Below are 21,738 nucleotides of genomic sequence, written 5' to 3' on the forward strand. Positions count from 1 at the left end.
TCATTTCCAGGACTGTCCCTGCTGCAGTGGGTTCCTCCAGCAGGATGCAGGGGCTTTGAGTTAAGACAACATGTCATTGAAAGAAGCATTAAGCATCCTGTTTTCTCAAGTAAGTATAAATCATGCACTTAATCATACAGTCACAAAATGGCATCAAAGCAGCAATTGTACTGCTTAATTTGCTCATTTTTCCTGAAAAGGTAGAATTAATGCATGGGAGGAGCGTTCTCTACATATTAGTTCCAGAAAGATCTTTATCTTTTCTTATTTTGAGCTTGTGTTCCTAGAACTTTCCCCAGCTTGGATATGTTAGAGCTCAGAGCTAGCAGCTTCCTGCATCTCAGAGGAGTTTTCCAACTCTGAGGAGCGGTCCTAGAGAAAACTGTCTACTTATAATGTTTCCAGTACTTGCATTTTCCATCTATGGCATCTGTAAATCTTGGTCTCAGTGCTCTTGGGTTAGAGTCCTGCTGTTGCATTTCAATCCAGATCCTGAGGTGGGAGCTCTCACAAATTTACTGCCACATCATTCATTTGTGTTTAATATTTTGTCTAAATATGGTCAGTGTCACTTTCAGCGAGACATTGTATGATTTACTTCTGAATCATGCCTAAGATCAGGTGGAGCTTGCTTTTTCCAAGGAAGATAAAGCGTGAAGCTTGCTAGTCTTCATTATGAAAAATGCCAGCTGGCTGGTATCCTAATTGTCTTAATCTGTGAATCAGAGGGGCCATATGGCCCACCCGATCAATTATACAGGTATTGATTAAGTTTAGGAAGAAAAAATGTACCAAAAGAGGCATCATTAGTCACTCAGGCTGCCACTTATGTCTGGAGCCTGTTAGGCTCTGTAAACATTTGCAGATGTGGCTAGGATAGTTAAGTGGATGGATGTTGTTTAGCTATCTTGAAAAGCTATAGTATTGTAGGGCAGAGAAAATGTTTGTGGAGTCCACATTATCCATGGTAAGAAACCAGGGGTAGTGTGGAATCTCATGTGTGAAATACAAACATTGAAATTAGTGATCATCTTTGAAGTTAAAAATAGAAAATGATAGAACCTTTGTTTGACAATAAATAATAATATTAATATTAATCCTTCCTTCTACAAACTGTCCTTCAGATACCACTAAATCCTCATCCAAGGCAGACCCCCAAGGCAGATCCCAGCTGTGACTCTAGCATAGCATTTGCTTTCTAAGGCATCATTAGAGTGATAGGACCAAGAATCTCTTCTTTCAAGTAATTTAAATAATAATATACAGGCATATGTTTGTGATTTCATGTGAAATTTCAGAAAGGTGTGGAATAGGGTTGAAAAGAGGCGTCCATAAGCTGAACTGTTTTGTTTGGTCCTTATTGGATTTTACTTAGGAGGAAGTTCTCAGGAAAATGAGGATTTCTCTATGGCAACAGTCACATGGGATTGAGTGGCACCTGCCAGTTTGAGAGAGGGCATCCCTAGACCCACAACTTCCTAAGGCCATGTGATAAGCTGTGTTCTGCCTCTCTGGCCCTGGCCCTGGCGACCACCTCTGATGCTGTAGAGAAGCCTGAAGGAGCTCTGATAGGAAGGTGAAGTTTTAACTTCACTGGGATTCAGTCTTTTTCTTTGTTTTGTTTTGTTTTTTTTTTTTTTTTGGTTTGTTTTTTTGAGACAAGGTTTCTCTGTGTAGTTTTGGTGCTTGTCCTGGATCTCATGCTGTAGACCAGGCTGGCCTTGAACTCACAGAGATTCTCCTGCCTCTGCCTCCTGAGTGCTAGGATTAAAGGCGTGTGCCACCACCGCCCGGCTAGGATTCAGTCTTAATGTGAGTGAGGAGGCCTGGGTGCAAAAACAGTTTTTAAAACAACAGAAATAACTTCTCTAGACATAATTTTGTGGAGAGAGCAAAAAAGAAAAGTGAGGGGTAGCAGAAGAAAGAAAAAAGAAAGTTCTGTGCCCCCCACCCCCACCCCGCAGCCCTAGTCCATTCCTTGTGTGATGTTGTTTACCACAGACAATAATAGGTTCTAGGAGAAAAATCATCATAGACAAAGTGCGTAACTAGTGCCTGTATTTTAGTCATTCTGGATTTGGATCTGAACCGCTACGGAGCTGCTTTTCCAGAATGCTGTCTTGCTCCCCAGTCTATAATTCTGGAGCTTGCAGGATATGGGCCATGGAGTGGGAGATTGTTAGAATCTCACTGGGGCTTCTAATCCTAAAATTCCTTACAGAAAATGTGTAAAAAGCCATTCTCGCCAGCCCCTCCCCCCAATAATACAAACATTATAAATGTTACTACACATTGATTTCTCTTTCTATGAGGGCATGAAGGGTCAGAATTAAATCCATGGCCTATCACTAGGAAGAATATGAGCACCAATGGAATAGAAGGCATTTGGGTTCTTCACCATGTTGTATTTATTCTGGATTTCCAAGAATTCTTGAATCTCCTTTGTCCTTTGCTTACCTATTAACTTTTAAGTGCTTTAAAAACATGTCTTACTACAGCAGGTATTATACTGCAGAATGAATTACCAAAATGGGTGTTCTAAAAGTCAAGGAGTACCTTAAGTTAAATTAGCCCAAATAAAATAAAGTGGAATGATGAACTCCAAGCTTAATTGCAACATAGAATATTTAACCCCAAGATGCTTGCTCATTAATTAAAATTCAGCACAATCATGTCATTGCTCATTCTTCCATGTCTTTGATGTAAATTCCTAGTTCATTAGGGTTAGGGTGAAGTCTTCTGATTGGCTGCTTCACCTTCATAGTTTCCAAGCTGGTGTATAAAATGGGATGGGTTATCAAATGGGCTTCATTCCCAGTCCTTGCTCCATGACCTAACTCCATTCAGGTCCAGGTCATTCTCTGCAGCAATATGCTTCCTTCTTTACTTTCAAGTCCAGGTATGATTCATGAAAGATTTTTGCATATATGGGCCAGAGGTGACTTCAGTATCTGTATCTAGACTACTCTTTGTCAAAAATTTCCTGGAATAGCCCAAGACATCCCAGGTTCAGCTCCCAATGGAATATTTTCCTCCTATCAACCTTTCTAGTGAAGATGTTATAACTTCACTTTCTTTTATCTTGTAGCACATTTTTGTACTACTAATTGATGTGTTGTAGTTGGGAAATGTCTTAGTTACCATACTGTTGTTGTGAAGGACCACTATGAACAAGGCAACTTAGAAAAGGAAACTTTTTTTTTTTTTTTTGGTTTTTCGAGACAGGGTTTCTCTGTGTAGATTTGGAGCCTGTCCTGGAATTCACTCTGTAGCCCAGGCTGGCCTCGAACTCACAGAGATCCAACTGTCTCTGCCTCCCGAGTGCTGGGATTAAAGGCGTGTTCCACCACCGCCCAGCAAAAGGAAACCATTAACTGGTTGTTTGCTTACAGTTTCAGAGGGCTACTCCATAATCATCATGATAGGATGTGGCAGAAGGCATTCAGACATGGTGCTGGAGGAGCAGCAAAAAGCTTACATCCTGATCTGGATGAGAGAGAGAGAGAGAGAGAGACAGACAGACAGACAGACAGACAGACACAGACACAGAGAGAAAAACTGACAGACAGACAGACAGAGACAGAGAGAGAAAAACTGGACTGGGCTTGTGAGACCTCAAAGCTCAAAACTCACTCCAAATGACAGATCTCCAGCAAGGTCACAGCTCCTAACAGTTCCATCAACTGGGGACCAATCATTCATATATGAGCCTATGGGGCCTCTTCTCATTCAAGCCACCACATGGGTGCATAGAGTAATAAAGACATAATATTTAGTACTATGATCCCAGCAAACACTTCTGAGCAGCATGAAAGGAGATGTTAAGGAAGAAAAAGAACCACGTCCCACTGCTTTTGCCACAGACAACACAGAGCATTGTTGACTAAGAACAACTTTATTTTTGCCTGGAGACAAATCTTGCCTAGATAACTTAACTTGGGAAGAATTCAAGCACATGATAAATTAGAAAATCATTCACTAAAAGCAATAACCTTGCTGGGCCTGATAGTTCAGCCCTTAATCCCAGTTGTTCTGAAGGATGATGCAGGATCACAAGTTCAAGACCTGCCTGGATGACAGAACAAGTTCAAGTCTATTTTGGGCAACTTAGTGAGGCTCCTTATTTCCAGATATAAAGTAAAAATAAAAGGACAAAGGATACCAATCAGTAGCAGAGTGCTTAGCTAGCATGCACAAGGCCTGGGGATAATCCCTAATACCAATAAATAAATAAATTTCGCTCAATAAATGGGGCCTCTGTGCCGACACATCTGAATTCAGACTATATCCTAGGCAAGATTTGTCTCCAGGCAGACAGGAAGTTCAATGTGCACTCACATGCACATGTGCACGCTCTTGAGACCCCCCCCCCCAACTCCCAGTCACTAAACCATCTCTTTAAGACCTTCTTTGAATATTTTTCTGCTATTGTAAAATTATGAATAAATTAGATACTGGGCATGGTCTAGATGATAACATTGTAGTCAGCAAGTATTTTCATAATTTCAAGATTTATACAATGTTGTTGAACTTAAGTTGGTGATTCAAGTGACTCAGATAGATATAACCCACTTAATCATTTGGGATAGTCTCTGTTTTATTTCTCTGTATCACCCAGGGACTAAGAATTATCCATCATCACTAATGAAAGTGTAATTGCTCTGTGTCCCCTGTCTTTGCTGGTCTCTGCTGGGTTTATCTGGAGCTGCTGGTCTTTGAAATTGGCTTCTACTCCCAAGTGTACAGTTATGAGACATGCCCCCCAGAGAGTTCTTTATCATCCTTTATTCCCAGCCATCTGTGGCTAGATTGCAAGACCAAGTTAGACTATCATAGCCAACCTTTGTGACTTTTTTATTTAAGGAATGCATGGCTGCTCTTCTGCTTCCTTTTGTGAGTCAGGCCATTTCAGAATATTCTTTATTGATTTACCTCATGTGTCTTATCACCTGTCTTTGGCTGTCCTTTATTGATAGGAAGCCCTCAGGTAGAATTTGTCTGAGCTCCACTTGTTGAGAGTGATTTCTCCTTAATCTCATATCTCTACCTTTCTGAAGAAATGGGGAGTCTTTGTCAACTCCTCAAAGGTTTGGACCTCTGGAGGGCCATTGTGTGAATTCCTTTCTCAAGATTCTATTCCAGTTCTTCAGCCTCTGGATCTCCTCCAAGCTCTTTAATCACACATCGGATAAAGGTTTGTTCTCTTTGTGTGGTGGAGAAATGGCCAGTACTCCACAACATACTTTTCTTCTATGGTTTATCTTACAAATTCTATGTGTTTGCTGCTCAGGAGGATGATTTATGATTTACCATATATACACATATACATATTGTCCCAGTTAAAGGTTACTACTGCTGTAATGAAACACCATGACCAAAAGCAAGTTGGGGAAGAAAAGGTTTATTTGACATTTTAGTCCATCACTGAAGGAATTCAGGACAGGAATTCAAGCAGGGCTCCAACATGGAGGCAGGAGCTGATGTAGAGGTCATGGAGGGGTGCTGCTTACTGGCTTGCTCCCCATGGCTTGCTCAGCCTGCTTTTTTCTTTTTATGTATTCTTCTTTCATACAATACATCTTCCACAGCCTCCTCTCCCTCCACCCCTCACAACACTGCCTCCCCTCTCCTCCAGATCCACTGCTCATCTGTTTGTCTTCAGAAAGGAGTAGGCCTCCCAGGATATAAACTGAACACGGCATAACTAGATGCAATAAGCATAGGCATAAACCCTCATGTCAAGGCTGGACGAGGCAACCCAGTAGGAGGAAAAGGGTCTCAAGAGCAGTCAACCTGCTTCCTATAAAACCTAGGACCACCAGCCCAGGGATGGCACCACCCACAATGGTCTGGTCTCTCCCTCTATCTAGCTCTATTTAAGAAAACGCCCTGCAGCTTGATCTTATGGAAGCATTTTCTCAACTGAGGTTCCCTCCTTTCAAATGACTCTAACTTGTATCAAGTTGACATAAAACTAGGCAGCACCCCCTCCACACACATGTATTATTTTTGGCATAATAGAATTGAAACATATAAATATACACACATATATAATAATATGTATGTATACATATAAATATACATATATTTGTGTATGCATATATATATGTATATGTGTGTTTATATGTTTCAATGCTATTATGCCTTTGCTTCTCAGGATACATTTTGGAATTAAAAGTGATAAATTTAATTTAAAAATCTTTTTCTGGATTCTTAAGTATTTTCCTTTTTCTAGCCTAGAGATCTTTTTTAAGCAGTGTTGGTATTTCAGAATAAAAAGGAATTCCAAGAAGGAAAAACACATGTGGAAATACTTTAAAATATTCTATGGCTGCTTATATGAATGAACTGAGATGACTTAGGTGGTCTACTGTGGAATTGTAGCTTTGGGGCCTCTGAAGATGCTAAGCACATTTTTCAAGATGTTAAGTTCAGATAGTCTGGACATTTACCATAAGAGGTTAAGCTTTTCTCTCCTTCTTTCATTGGCTTTGAAAATATTCCCTTGACACTGCTTTCTTTTCCATGCCCTTCTAGAAGCTGAAGATGGGGGTTAGTTGGCAAAATTCCACACAGCATGCAGTACTCACTGCCATCTAATGGGGCTTGAAGTGTTTCCTTGGGGAAGAAAAGAAAAGTTCCATTACTAAAAATGTCAAGTCTGGGATCCTGAGACCCTGCTAGAGAGACTGTGGGAAATGTTGTTCCCTTGGCTGGGGAACAGACTGGGTAGCTGGGATGTCCTTTTCCAAGTTCATTAGTTTCTATGATTTGAGGAAAACTGACCTTAAAAGAAACAGAAGGAACCAGACTTTCAAACAAAAGCAAAGCCTAACTATAACAATTTGACTTATTTTTAAGTTTGCCAAGAATAAAATGCCACAATAAAAAGAATCGCATACTCACATTATTATGGACTAAGTCCTTACATATTAGGAAGAAGTTACAACATCCTTAGATCCCTTGAGTACAAGATAAGCTTATGTTTATCTAATAATAGTCACAGAATGCTTAGGACAAGCAGAGCAGAAACTGAAGGGCTGTATTCCCACCACTGGCTGTCGAAACTAAACTTATTCATGTTGAGTACTGCAAGGTCAAATATGTTAACACACCCTTTGACAAATCCTATTATTGTATATGTTGTATAGATGTTAACATATGCATAATAAATATTTTGTATGCATATATAACTTTGTATAATTATGTATATATAACTTTGAAAATACTTACTAGAGAGGAAAAAAACAATTAGGGTGCTGGAGCAATTAGTCTTTCAAGCTACAATTTGACATCATGGGCCACTAGGGAAGAGCATGATGCTGGAGTTGAAATGACTTTGTGAAAACCACTTGCTGGCTTTGTAACCTTAGGGAAGCTGCTGAAACACTTTTTGTAGCAGTAACCTCATCTTCCAATGAGAGCAATAATTGCTTCTGCCCCTTAGGGTGTCTACAGGGATTAAATGAGTTAAGATGTGGCATTGTTTAAAGTAAAGTAAATGTGAGCTTTCATCATAATTACTAGTATGTGCAAGGCTCCATGCTAGGTGCTCCGAGGGATAAAATTAAAATGATACACAGTCCCCTTTACACAGTTAAGCTTCATTCATATAAGCTTTGATATTAATACCCAGGAAGAAAACCAGTTCATCGCCACAAACCAGCCTTTTAAATGCAAAAGCTACAGGGACCAGGTGATCCAGACCAGAAGAGTATTTCTGTAAAGAGTGTTAGTCTCTTACTTGTCTCTACTTACGTGATACATATCTATTTGACAGGACAAGACAAGGCCCAAGGCAGATTGCACACTAAACTGTGTTTGCAGTGACCCGGCCACTGTTAATCCTGCAGTGGCTTTAGCCTCTGGTGAGTTATATACTGTAGATACTGTAGCTGGATTAAGACTTTTGACATCAGAGATGCCTTAAGCCTCGAGTGCTCAGAGAAGTGCCCCAATTTGTAGAGGGATACAGGCCGCTTCAGCTTACTTTTTATTTATTAGAGGTTTACAGAGTTCCAGACCATGATTATCCGGTTTAAGAAGTAATTCTGTGATAGAACTGGGAAAAAGAGTGTGTGCCTAAGCGCTGAACAAAAGGTACAGTGAGCCAGTGTCCGGTGAGATTCAGGTCAGGACTGCTTACTGTAGTCTGAGCTGACTAGAAGATGGGGAAGCAGTGGATAGGAAAGGCCTTCAACAAGGATTTAAGATGATCGCTGGACTAATTAAACCCCACTAGTCAAATAGAAATCCTTTCAACTTACTTTTCTCATCTGTCACTCCAGATTTTCACTTACACGTTGTCCCTGAGGGGTACTTCATAACAAAAGACAAATTTCTGGCCAAATGTTGAGTTTAATACGTTCCCACAGGTTGACTTGAGAATATAGCTTTTGCCAATAGCTTCGCTTCTGTGAAGGGGAGTATTTTGAATTTAAGACACCAGTTATAAACTTTAAAAAAAAAATCTGCTTTACTTGATTCTTCCAATCTATAATGATTAAGTGCTATTTGTACGCAGAAACTGAAGATACAGTGAACAAAGACCCTTGTATTAGCATTCAGGCATCTGTACTGGCCGCCCTTAGGGTCCTGACAGGATACATCCTCAGCGGATCTGAGCACCCCCTGTGTGCATTTGCTGTGTTCCCTTATAAAAGGCAGGCCCTGCCTGGCTCTCTTTCTCTCCTTCGCTCTCATCCCCAGGGACTCTGTCCCTTTCTCTGCCCCTTCTTTCCCCTCCCCTCAATAAGTGCCCATGTGGGCCCTGTTGTATGGTGTGGCTCCTTCCCGCTATTTTTAAAAGAATACCCTCCGAGATGACATTCTGGAGAGGAGACAGGTAATAAACCGTGGGGCTCGGAACTGACGCAACTCTGCAAGCCTCACCACCTGAGTTCAATCCCTGGAATGCACATAAACACAAACAAACAAACAACAACAACATCAAACAGTGCAGTGGCCTGTGCTGCATCTGTGACCTCTCTACTCCTGTGATGGGCTGGGAGGCAGACACAGGAGAGACGCCCAGAAGCTCTGGCCAGCTAGCGTGGGGTACACAGAGCAGCGAAAACAAGAAGGAAAGCCCAGACTCAACAGTGTGGAAGGAAAGAGCCTGCTCTCTCCAATTACCCTCTGACTTCCACACCTTCACTGTGTTATACTTAAACTAACACGCGCACACACACACCAAATAAATAAATGTATATGCTTTAAAGATTATATATAAAACACCCTAAACTATGGGCAGTATGTAGGGCGTTGATAGGTGCTATGGAAAACAAACAAACAATTAGAAATAGAAAGATTTGAGAATTTCAAATATGATGGCATTGAGAGTGAGAAATTTAAGTGAAAGGGGGCCCAGACCACATGTGGGGTAAGGAGCATTTTAAAGTAGTAGGAAGGACCAGCACAGAGGTTTTGAGCCTGGAGACCAGAGTGAAACCAGAGTCATCGTAGAGGGTAGCAGACAGACAGACAGAGGTGAGACTTGTGTTGGAGCTGGAGCCTTGCAGGCATCTGCCTGCCCTTTGGGAAAGTTAGAACTCACCTGTATTGAGTTGGTTTAAACTAGGGCCTGTCTGTGTCAGAGTAATGGCCCCCTACCACATCTTCTACTCTTGAATTTTTATGCGCATAAATGTCACCTGAGAACTTGTTAACATTTAGCTTCTGATCTGGTCGTTCTGCACCTTGAAGCAAGCTTCCGGATGTTGCCCAACTGCTGATCCACAAAGACACTGAATGATAAAAGCAAGGAAGGGTTGAACCCCTAGAGGCCTGTGGGCTCACTTCTCTGTTACTGCTGCAAGAGCTTTGCTGCATTTGGACCTGGAAGATCCACTCAGGTTTCTCTTCACACATCCATGCTGGCCATGGGTTCCCTCACTACTCGTGGTCCTGTAATCTGGCTATAGGATCTGGGACTCCTCCAGAAATGCCAGTCAGATTGGCTGCTTTTCTGCTGGCTGTGGAAAGTTCCCAGGGCCTCCTCACTGCTCCTAGAAACCCTCTGCCTCGGAATCTCACCCGGAAATCCTTCTACACTTCTAGAGTGATATTTTCATTTTACATGTGTCCTATTCCAACGACAGCAGCTTGGACTTGGGGCCTTTACTTCTGGCTCTGGACTGGGATCCACAGTGCAACTCTACGTAGGTCTGAGGCAGCTGGAGAACTTGGGCCCCGGGCAGAAGAGTCTGGGGTCTGCTCACTGCCTTTCTTAGGAGCCAGCACAGTCACGTGCAAAGGGCCAACAGATCGTGATAGCATAGGTAAGGCAGTCAGAGAAGCCACGGCCTCCTCTCTACCTGTGGAATCTCCAAAATGTTCCTTCGTCTCCTTCCCCTCCTCGCCTCCTCCTCCTCTTCCTCCTCTTCACTAAGGACGGAACTTCCCACACACTATGCAAGTGTCTTACCACTGAATTGTCATGCCAGCCCTTCAGCTGCAGTTTTATCAAAAAGCTGGGAATAATAACAATACCTCCTTCATGAACAGAGATAATGCAAAAAAGTATTCAGCAAAGTGCCTTGTGTGTATGATTATACAATACTAGCTGCTATTACTTTTTGTTCTTTCTAAATCATTCTAGATCAGCATTATGGCACCTGCCTACACATTCCCTAGAGTTAAGTTGCTGGGGCAAATCTCACAGTGGAATAATTATGTGATGAGACAGAAATGTTGATAACTGAAGAGGAAGAGTAGAAAACTGATGATGGTGACTGGTGGTAGTTATCTTCAAGGTGCCATTGTAAGGCTGTGTCTTATGAGCCCCTGGGGACACGCTTGCCATCAATGGTAGGAGATGAATCAGCAAGACAACCAAGGTCAACTGCAGGTGGAAACTGACTTTCTAACAGCAAAAGAAGATTAAGGGGGTGCGGCGCGTGAGGGGTGGGCTGGTGCGCAGCCGCTGCAGCGGAGCCAATCACCGGGAGCAGCGGGTCCTGCCGTGGTGACGTCACGGTTGCCATGGAGAGGCCGGCTCGGTAGAGACCCTGGGCTGACGGAGCTTTGAAGCGGTGTCCGCCCGCACCATGAGCGGCCGGAGTAGGGGTCGAAGGTCTTCCCGCGCCAAAGGCCGGGGCAAAGGCCGGGCCAGAGCCCGGGTCCGCGCCGCCGAGGACGAGGCCTGGCGCGATGCGAAGTCTCCCCAGGACCCGCAGCTCGGGGAGGACGCCGCGGACGCGCAGGTGCAGGCCGACGCTGCTTCTGGAGGCTCGGAACCAGCCGAGCTCGGGGACGATGCGGCCTGCCGCGTCCCGCTGGACTGCGGCCTGGCGCTGCGGGCTCGGGCTGCGGACGAGCGCGGGCTGGGGGCCACTGACCCAGCCCTGGAATTGGCCGCATCCCTCGCCGAGCGCCTGGCCACCGACACCGGCTTCGTTGGAACCGTGGGAGCCTTGGCGAGGCTGCGACACCGCACCCGCGTTGGAAATCGGCGAGTTCCCGGGAGGAGGGCCCCAGACGCTCGGAGCGCCGCGGGGAGGAGACCTCAGGCCACAGTCAGTGGGAAGCCAAAGATGGGCTCTGCGGGGCCATGCTGCGGGGTCACTGTCCCAGGGGGGGAGGAAAGGAAGGTGGCAGAGAAGCATGCTGGGTCAGGGTCCTTCGCCATGATAGGCAGCATGGATACCCTGGAGACGGTCCAGCTAAAGCTGGAGACCATGAATGCACAGGCCGACAGGGCCTATCTCAGGCTCTCCCGCAAGTTTGGCCAGCTGCGCCTTCACCATTTAGAGCGCAGGAACCTCCTTATCGAGAGCATCCCCGGCTTCTGGGGGAAAGCTTTTGAGAACCATCCTCAGCTGTCATCTTTTCTGAATACCAAAGATAAGGAGGTATTGACCTACATGAACAGACTGGAGGTGGAAGAGCTTGGCCTCGCTAGATTGGGCCACAAAATCAAGTTCTACTTTGCCCCAAACCCCTATTTCCAAAATAAGGTGCTCGTCAAGGAATATGGATGTGGGCCCTCCGGTCAAGTGGTGTCTCGCTCAGCTCCAATCCAGTGGCTCCCAGGTCATGATCTACAGTCCCTAAGCAAGGAAAGCCCAGAAAATAATGGTAGCTTCTTTGGGTGGTTTTCAAATCACGGCTCTATTGAGTCTGACAAGATCCTTGAGATAATCAACGAGGACCTGTGGCCCAATCCTCTGCAGTACTACCTGGTCAATGAAGAAGCCCATGGGGAGAAAGGCAAGGAAGAAAGGCCAGGCCCAGCAAAACAGCCCGTGGAGACCGCTGGGCCTGGGGCGAAGCAGTCCAACTGATGCTGCATGGATCTCCCCACTACCTCCCGATGGACCTGTTAGGCTGCATGCGGGTCTGGTTGTCTGCCTTCTGTGGATGCCATCTTATGTACACCGCAGCCGCTTTGGACTGATCTTCAAGAATGTGGAATTGGTGATCATGTTCTTTGCTTCCTCGTGACCTCACCTTGTCACAGTAGTGACACATGTTGTGTGATCTCACTCTCACTGCTTGCATATTAAGCACTAAGATGTATGCAGCTTTACACTATCCAGTCCCTGTTATTAGCTCTGGCCCTTCCCACCTGTCTTTCTGGTGGACATTCCGAGTCATCGTCCAGATGGATACTCAAGCTATGTTACTTCGTGGCCAGTCAGCTGGGCTTCCTCTTCATTTTAGCCATGCATGTTATCAATGGCAAGGTTTTCTGTTGCCTTCACAAAACGAAGCCAGTGCACATGGCATTGGCCATCCGCCAGATTTTATTGTTCTGTGGGTCTGGGGACAACAACCAAGGTTCTTCCTGTTTTGTTTCCAGCTTCAGCCTAGGGCCCAGCAGACTACTGGGTGTGGATGTGGTCAAGGGCAAACAGGAGTAACTTCTGTGTTCTTCACATCTCTTCTTGCCTCTGGGCCAGTCTACTAGTGAACCTTCATCCAAGTCTGGCCATGCCTGATTGTAGTCAGTCTGTTGACTGTTGGCTCCAATTGACTTGTTCATGAAAGACCTCAAGAACCCGCCTATGGACCCAGGCATCCTCAGAAGTGCATGAGCTACAAACCTACCCTCTTCAGATTTTAGGAACCCTCCTGGTGGGCCGCCTGGTATTTGTGAACATATGCTTGTTGCTATCATATTGTGAGTCTTGAGGAGGGTAAGGCTGTGGGCCACAGCCTTATCAACTAGGTATCTGTGTCAGCTCTCCTTGTTCCTTGCTGAGATGGGACAAGAGTTCTTCAGTGGGATGCTGAGGAAGACAGATCTTTCATTTGTATGCTGTGTTTGCTTCACACCTCCATGCAACTAGTCCACTTCCCTGCCTACCTACCCCATCCTTCCTACTCTCCTCCTTGTCCCCCACCCCCACCCCTTGCCTCCTACCTTTAAAATAGCATCAGCTCAGACAAAGAAATTCATCATCCAGGCTTTTCTGTATACAGCTAGGAAGGTAGATAGGGCTTCCTATGCACACGCATGTAGTAGGCTGAGATAGGGGGAAAAAAAAGAAAAAACAAAAAACCAGAAGGCCTCAAGAGGGTCTCTGGTTAGACCTGGGCCTGACTCCTGTATTCATTCTGTAGTTCTAAAGTTGTGCACATCTGCTAGGGCGCCACTAAGGCAGCAGTGTTGTGGACTCTAGTTTTGTCTTCTGTGTTCCTTTACAGACCCAGGCGCTTCGTTCTGTCTCCGGTGGTAGCCTGTGCAACTGGGTCCTCAACCCCAGCTTCCCTCACTTCTTAGCCCAAATACACTCACCATGGGGGGATCCCAGGGTGTTCTTAGGGACAGGCATAGGCAGGGCCTGTTCTAGATGTTTCTAGTGAGTGTGCAGGCTGAGCTGGGCCCTCTCTGCCCAGGCTTGCCTGTGTCCTGACTCGCCTTCCCTGGAAAGAAGAACTCTAAACCAGTCTTTCTCCAGACCCACATCCGGCCACGAAAGACTTCATCCTAACCTCTGTGAGGGGGTCCTTGACTCAGTGGTAAGGGGATGATAGGCAGGGGAATCACAGCAAGAGAACATTGAATAGGTATGAGCCTGGTATTGAGTGGATCAGTAAAAACTTGACAGAAATGGCTTGTGAAGCTACAGAGTGTGATCCTATCGCTCAGTGATGAAGGTGACAGGAGAGACCTTACTCAGGGTTGGGAAGGGAGAATTAAAGGGGTTGTTGGTAAACATACCTGGGCAAGGATGGATCCAGAGTTCTGGACAGTCTTTATCATCATTAGTGGATTTTTTTTTTTTTTTTGTAATCATAGAAACAAACCAAAAGCAATGTTACTGTGTTGGATGTTTTCTGTTCTAGGTGCAGCTTTGTGTGTGTGGAAGATTGTGCTATATGCTGTGTATCTGGCCTCAAAGTAAAATCTTATAATTTTTTGTAGTTTTGCCTAATGAGGGAAATAGAGCTGTACAAATTTGCTTTAAAATAATATTTGCTCTTCATTGTGTAAATTCACACAAACAGGAGCAGTGGAGGTGGTTCTTGGACCCTATGTGCCGTCTACCATCATCGGCCACGAGCAACTGAATTTCATCCGTAGCGCCTCTTCCTCCTGCATTGTTTATCAAAAGTCCAAGGTACTGTTGCCGATGCAGTCAGATGTACTTTGGGAGATTGGGGCTCTGGTGTTGATAGTTGTGGGGTACACTCTAATGATCACAGCAAGTCAACTTCTGTGTATCATTTTGTGTAAATTAATGATTTCTCAGAAGTGGGCCTTATAAATGAGTCTTCATAATTATGAAACTCAAGGAGTGATGATGAGGATATTCTACTCTCCCCCACATCCACAAAAGAAGAGGCCATTCTGCTGTAAATCTGCTAAGATCCTGATGTAAGATACCCTTCACAATATCAGTCTTTTCTCCTGTGTTACATAGAGACTTTTATGGATTGTTAGGGTTGCTGTATTCTGTGAAAATAATCTCTCCAACTTAATCTTTCACTGGTTGTTGTAGTTGATATTTCATACCCTGGTAATAATGCGATTATTTCCCTGTTACTAAGCAGCATAAATACTTGCAAGTGTGCATGTTTGGTGGAAAAATAATAATAAAAATTCTTGTGTTACTGTTTTGTTTCACATTGCAGAATTATAACGGGAGGGGTTATTAGACAGAGGCTGAGCAGAAGTGAGGAGTGGTATTCACTGGCCTAGGTTAGTGGGTCCCAGGCCTCAGGCCTCATGACTGATTACACAAGAACACACGAAATCCTGCTTCTTAGGCCCTTCCTCTGGCATTTTGTGTGGCTCTGGAGGAAGCCAACTAGTCTTCTTTATAATGAGTTTTCCAGATACTTCTCGTGGGAATTCAGTGTTTCTAGCATCTTGTAGTGAATTTGAATTATGTGGAGCATCCTGCTCAGTGGATTTTGATTTAGTAGTCAGGCAGAGCCAGGACTCTGTAACAAACTTCCAGGTGATGAATTGTTGGTGACATTCGGACTACACTTTGAGTTACAACTGAAGTGACCTTAGAGGCCCTTTAAAGAACTAATAAAAAAATGAGAAAAAAAATGTTTTTTAAAAAGGCCCTTAAAACTAGAGTAATGGTGTTCAACCCTGGTTGCATGTTAGAATTAACTGGGAAGTTAAAAACAAACAAACAAACAAAAAACCTGCCCTAGCTTCACACAATGATCACCTAAGTCAGAATGAGGAAGGAGATTCGCCCAGCCACAAATGACTCCAAAAGTTTTTCAGGTACCTCAACATGCATCTTGAAAGTAGGCTCTGCTCATTCCACACCCAGAGAAAGGACCATTTCTTTCCATCAGGAGAAGCCATCTTCTGTGATGACCAAACACCACAGAAAATGATTAGAAAAAGAGTGGTTCTAACCGACAAGGAAAGCACGTCGGGGCTGGCATCATGCTCACTAGGGAAAGGTTCTGGCTATGCCTAAGACTCGAGTTTGAGCCATGACGTAGGTGAAGGAGGAACCAACTCCTTCAAAGCCACTTTCCCGTGCATGCCACAGCCTGCCCATTGCCATACAGCAAATAAAATTGTGATAAAAAGTTAGGCTTGCATACAAAGGTAAGATGCTAAATAAATAATATGCAGTGTTGGGGGCATAGTTGGTGTTCCAGTGTTGGATAAACGTTTATTCTTGGTTTACATTCAGATGTCCTGGGGCTAGTGGGGTAAATACATTAAATGTGTTGATTGTTTCATATGTACATCTCCATTAGTTTTCTTCCTGCGTGAAGTACCACAGACTAGGAGCTACAAAACTACAAAAATTAATTCCTCAGTTCTGAAGGTTGTAAGTCTAGGATCAAGGGGTTGCCATGGTGAGGTTCCTTCTGAGGGCCTCTCTCCTTGACTACAGACAGATTTCTGTATTCACATGGTCTATTCTTGGTGTGTGTCTTGTGTCCTCTTCCTCCTAGGAAGCAAGCCATTCATAACTGGGATCCACCCCAGGGGCCTTAGCTTCCACTTCCCTTTTAAAAACCTAGTCTCTAAATACAGCTTGAGGTGCTGAGGGTTAGCTCTTCTGTTGGATAATGTGCGTTCTTTGCATAGTCTCTAAGACTTATCATGTTCAAGGTACTTTTACAGTAACATTATGAAGATTAAATTCCTTCTTTTCATAGTCCTAGAAGATGTGTGATAAATAATTGGAATAAAAAGAAGCTAAAAAAATTGTTTGGGTTAGATTCCAGCATTAAGTTTGGGTAGTCTGGTTCAAGAATTCACAACAATTCTTACAGTTCCTAACAGTAAGTCAATTGCCAGAATACGTTCTCACCTACTTTTAACTATTTATAGAGACAAACTTGAGTGCAAAAATATTTTCTGCTATAAGGATAACAAGCTGACCTGATGCTCAGAGACCCTGTGAAATGAGGAGCTGATGCCTGTGTAGGAAGTTGTTCAGGCTGTGTGTGTGTGAGTGTGTGTGTGTGTGTGTGTGTGTGTGTGTGTGTGTGTGTGTGTGTTAGGGACAGCAACTCTGGCGCTCCAGAGTTTGTTTAGGGCCATGGAGGCCTCATGTAAGTATGTCTCCAAAGAGTGGGGAATGAGGATCTTTATGCAGATTTCCTAACCTTGTGTATGTGTGGGTGTGAGTATACCATAACAGGTGAGGAGGTCTGAAGACAACTTGTCAAAATCAGTTCTCTCCTTCCACCCGGGTATCTTGGGGATTAAACATAGGTTGTCAGGCTTGGTGGCAGGTGTCCATGCCCTCTGAGCCGTCTCACCAGCCTTAATTTTTTTTTTAACTCAGAGTTTTTCTTTAAATTTTTAAAAATTAATATACAAGGTATTAGAAGCCGGGCGGTGGTGGCGCACGCCTTTAATCCCAGCACTCGGGAGGCAGAGCCAGGCGGATCTCTGTGAGTTCGAGGCCAGCCTGGGCTACCAAGTGAGCTCCAGGAAAGGCGCAAAGCTACGCAGAGAAACCCTGTCTCGAAAAACCAAAAAAAAAAAAAAAAAAAAAAAAAAATATACAAGGTATTAGATGTCATTATGGCATTTTGAACAAAGTGTGTTTTAGTAGATTCTCCTCTGGCGTCACCATTTCCACCTGTCTCCCTAACCCTTCTGGTAAGTGCCTTCGTCTCTTTTCCTCTTAATGCCACATCTATTCCTTTGCTCCCCTTTGGCAATTCTTTTTATTCTCTCATGGTCTCCCCTATCTAGATTTTTAGGCTTTACCCATATTTTCACCCATCACTACACACATGTATACAATCTATGATCCACAGATAAAAAAGAACATTGGTAGGTTTTATTTTTATGCTTCTGGGTTATCTTGCATAATATACTTTTCAGATCCATCTATTTTTCCTGCAAATTCCAATTTTCCTTAAGTTGAATAAAATTCTGCTGTGTATAAGTACCAATTTTCATTATCCATTCGTCTGTTGATGTACATCCAGACTGGTTCCCTTCTTGCTGTTGTGAACAGAGCAGCAATCAACATAGATGTGTAAGTATCCCCGAGTTTTTTTACTGGCTGATGTGTAGAGTGTAGAATGCCATTGATATCTACTTGTTTTTCCAGGCAGGAGCCTCTGGTTAGGAATTATGCAGCGTCCTCCTATCATTACACTTGGGTTCCAGCTAACTAAGCTTGTGTTCCTACAGATGTAGGGAAAAGGGGCTGGCTAAAGAAACCCACCCTGACCCTGGAGCCCAGAACTAGGGGAAGATGGCTCAGATAAGTCCAGTGAAAGAAACACAGTTTGGCTCAAATCAGAGTCATCTCTGGCCCTGGCCAACTGACTTGTGAAATCAACCAGTCAGAACAGTAGCACCCTGGCCCTGGGGCCCAGGACCAGGGAAAGAAATACAACCTGGGTTTGGGAGAAATGAACACTTTATCCCCCAACTCAGAACCCAGGAAACATGCCCTGACTCTGAAACTAGTGCCAAGCAAACACTCCTGGTCTCTAGAATCAGGGTCAGTGAAAGAAATGTGCCCTGGCCTTGGAATTAGTGTCAAAAAAAAGCTAAGTAAGGCCAGTGAAAAAAACACTGGCTCAGATCACAGATCAGGACAGTAGAACCCTGAGCCCCGAGTTAACTTCTGGTTGACTCTGCCCCAAGACATCCTATATATATCATCCTGCCTAGTCAATTGTGAGCTGGTCAGTTGTGAGCTGTTTTCTTCACCCTGGTAGAGGCAGCTACTCTCCTGGACTACTCCTTCCCAAATAAATCTCTTTCTCTAAAGAGTTTTGGGTGTGAAGATCTTCATTCACTGGCGTAGAGAAGATCCTTGCTGAGACATCCCTCAGTGGACAGAGCAAGAGAGTTGAAAAGTAACACTCTTCTCTGGAGCCAAAGGAAATCGCTACATTTCTGGAAGGCTTTCTTCTTTTGCAGAACGAAGCAAAAGAAACAACATCTTAGACCAGAGAAGCCGAGTTCTGCTAGGAAGCCCCCTTAAGAGGGGGCTGAGCAAGCCCATCTGTAACGGCTCTCCAGGAGAGGAGCAGGATTGCTATATCCTGAGGGAAGACCACCCCCATCACACCAGGTATAGCCTGACTCTTCTGAACAGTCAGGATACCCTTCTCTGCTAAAGCAGTTCCAGGTCTGAATTTCCCAAACCGTCAGGATACCCTTCCCTGCTGAAGCAGTTCCAGGCCTGACTCTCCCCAGCAGTCAGAAAAACTTCCCTTTTAGGGTTGAGCTGTCTCTTTGCAGCTCCAGCATTCAGAGTTGTCCTATGCAGCTCAAGGTGTTGCCTGACTTCCGAGGTAGTCAGGATACCTTTCCTCAGAGTTATAAAACTCACATTTTGGTGCCAAAACCTGGGACCAAACCCACAGAGTTGCAACAAATTTACTTAAAACAGAGCCTGCATTTTCCAGCTGGCCCACTTAAAAGACTCTGTTTTCTGTTACTATGTTACTGTAGTAGAATACTTGAGGCTGATACCTCCTTAAAAGAAAAGGTTTGCTGCTTGTAGTTTTGGAGGCTGGCATTCCAACCATCATGATACTGGCTTTGGAGCAGCCTCTGCTGCCTGCTTCTCATTATGGCAGCTGACATCATGGAAGGAGACATAGGAGAGGGAGAAATCACAAGATAAAACAGAAGGCCAGGGGGAGTCAGGAATCATGCATATCACAACTCTTGTAAGAACTAATCAGGGGGCTCTCTCTCTGCACTCTTCTGATTTCTTACCTCATTATTTTTGGTGTACAGTGCTATGCTATGCAGGAAAAAATAAGTGATCTAACTACAAAAAGCCCTACCAAATCCTAACTCTACTTTTAGCCTCTGGGGACCCTCTCTAGTCTATTGTGGTGGCTATTTGTAGCATGAATCTTAAAATGTTCTTATTAATAAGATCAAACCTGGTCCAGGTATTAGGGTGAATGCTGGAAGATCAGAGAAGCAGAACAAGCCATAGCTACCTCACCTTGCCAGTTTCTCAGCTGATCCTGTTTCCTCAGACTGGAAACCTCTGTGTCCTCATCCAGAGTGAATCTCAGCTGAACTGTGCTACTCAAAGCCTAGAAGCTTAACCAGCTTAGTTCCTGGTTTTCACACCTCATATACATTTCTGCTTTCTGCCATCACTTCCTGGGATCAAAGGCATGAGTCACCATGCCTGGCTGTTTCCAGTGTGGCTTTAAACTCAGAGATCCGGATGGATCTCTACCTCCCAAGTGATAGGATTAAAGGTGTGAGTGCCACCACTTTCTGGCCTCTGTGTCTGTATAGTGGCTATTCTGTTTTCTGACCCCAGATAAGCTCATTAGAGTGCACAATATTCTGGGGAACACAATACCACCACAGCTATTCTGTGAAAAGAGTCACATTGACCTAAGGTGGCATTTAAAAATCAGTCTTGGGAATGCTTTGGTCAACTAATCTGGTCTCTGAACATTTAGGAAAACTCTTCTGCACTCTTACCCTCATGGTATCCTCAGCCTTGGAGAGCTACTGTTCCAGATACATGAAGTCATTTCCCTCAAGTGTCCAGGAAGCAGGAAAGACAGAGCCCCAGCTATCTGCCCATGGTTTTTCTTTATTTGCCTTCAGCACGCTCAGTTCTATTTTTGGAATCTTCTCCAAATACATCTCACTATTGAGGCTCAAAACTCCTTTCTACAAACTCCCATTTACCTTGACTCCAGCCTTGTGTTAGCTCTGCTTCTCTACTTCAGATTGTCCATCTCGTCCCTCTGGGTGACAGCTCATAACTTACACAGAATATCCATTTACATTGTCTCCACTATAATAACTATCTCATTAAAAGTTTCATAATGCCTTGTGACCCAAATTACAAAGTCAGTAATTATGAGAGGCCAGATTTCAGTCTTCTGATGCTAGACTCTATTCATATACCCTTGGATGGAGTAACCTAGTGCAGGTGTCTGGCTCTCTGAATCTAGATACTCCTGGGCACAGAGCCTACCTTTAATATTGTTCATAGCATATTAGCTAATCAGTGTGAGCCATTCTATCATCTAAACATCAGTGTTCACACCATTAGAGCTCAGTTAGAAGGACTGACAACTCAGAGAAGTGGGTAAGACTTCTTTAAATGTGTTGTCCTAGCAGTGTACTTCCAGGTAGAGGTGAGTGAAGGTTTTGGCTTTTAAAACCTGGACATGAATAACTTGGAGTAAGAGAACTATTTGTTTGCATAACAAGAAATCTAGTGGCCTGGGTTAAAGGCTCGTGTCAGTGACTCCGTGATAGTTGGGCTCTGGTCTACATTTCTGGTTTTCTTTTCTTGGCCCTCTCCCTCCTGACCTCACCAGCTGTACTCATGAGCAAGAAAGAGGGAGCAGTGGGAGAGGCTTCTTTACACCTGTTTTTTTTTTTTTTTTAACCTGGGGAAGAAAGCTCTTGCATGTAGCCTGTTAGTTAGGGTTTTATTGTTGTGAAGAGACATCATGACCATGGCAACTCTTATAAAGGAAAACATTTAATTGGGGCTGGTTTACAGTTCACAGGTTTAGTCCATTATCATCATGGAGAGAAGCATGGAGGCAGTTGTGGTGCTGGAGGAGGAGCTGAGAGTTCCCCATCTTGATCCTCAAACAGCGGAAGGAGACTGTGTGCCATACTGGGTGTAGCTTGAACATATAAAACCTCAAAGCCTGTCCCACAGTGACACACTTCCTCTAACAAGGCCACACCTTCTAATAGTGCTACTCCCAATGGGCCAAACATTCAAGCACGTGAGTCTGTGGGGCCATAACTATTCAAACCACCACAAAGCCCTTAGAGAAATTCAGGAGACCTAAATAAGGTCCTTTGTACTAGAA

The 21,738-nt window shown here is 44.1% G+C and overlaps 1 protein-coding gene across 7 annotated transcripts in view; it reads left to right on the plus strand.

Moving 5' to 3' along the window:
• Nucleotides 1–5,392: 5,392 nt before the first annotated feature.
• Nucleotides 5,393–21,738, plus strand: part of LOC121824409 (testis-specific Y-encoded-like protein 5) — a 61,327-nt gene continuing 44,981 nt past the window's right edge. For all 7 annotated transcript variants that reach the window (XM_076555945.1, XM_076555942.1, XM_076555941.1 and 4 more), the window contains exon 1: nt 5,393–14,567. In XM_076555945.1, the coding sequence (XP_076412060.1) occupies nt 11,049–12,284 (1,236 nt within the window). In that variant the 5' untranslated portion in view covers nt 5,393–11,048 and the 3' untranslated portion in view covers nt 12,285–14,567. The remainder of the gene's footprint in view (nt 14,568–21,738) is intronic.

Source organism: Peromyscus maniculatus, chromosome 20 (assembly GCF_049852395.1).
Source record: "Peromyscus maniculatus bairdii isolate BWxNUB_F1_BW_parent chromosome 20, HU_Pman_BW_mat_3.1, whole genome shotgun sequence".
Lineage (NCBI taxonomy): Eukaryota > Metazoa > Chordata > Mammalia > Rodentia > Cricetidae > Peromyscus > Peromyscus maniculatus.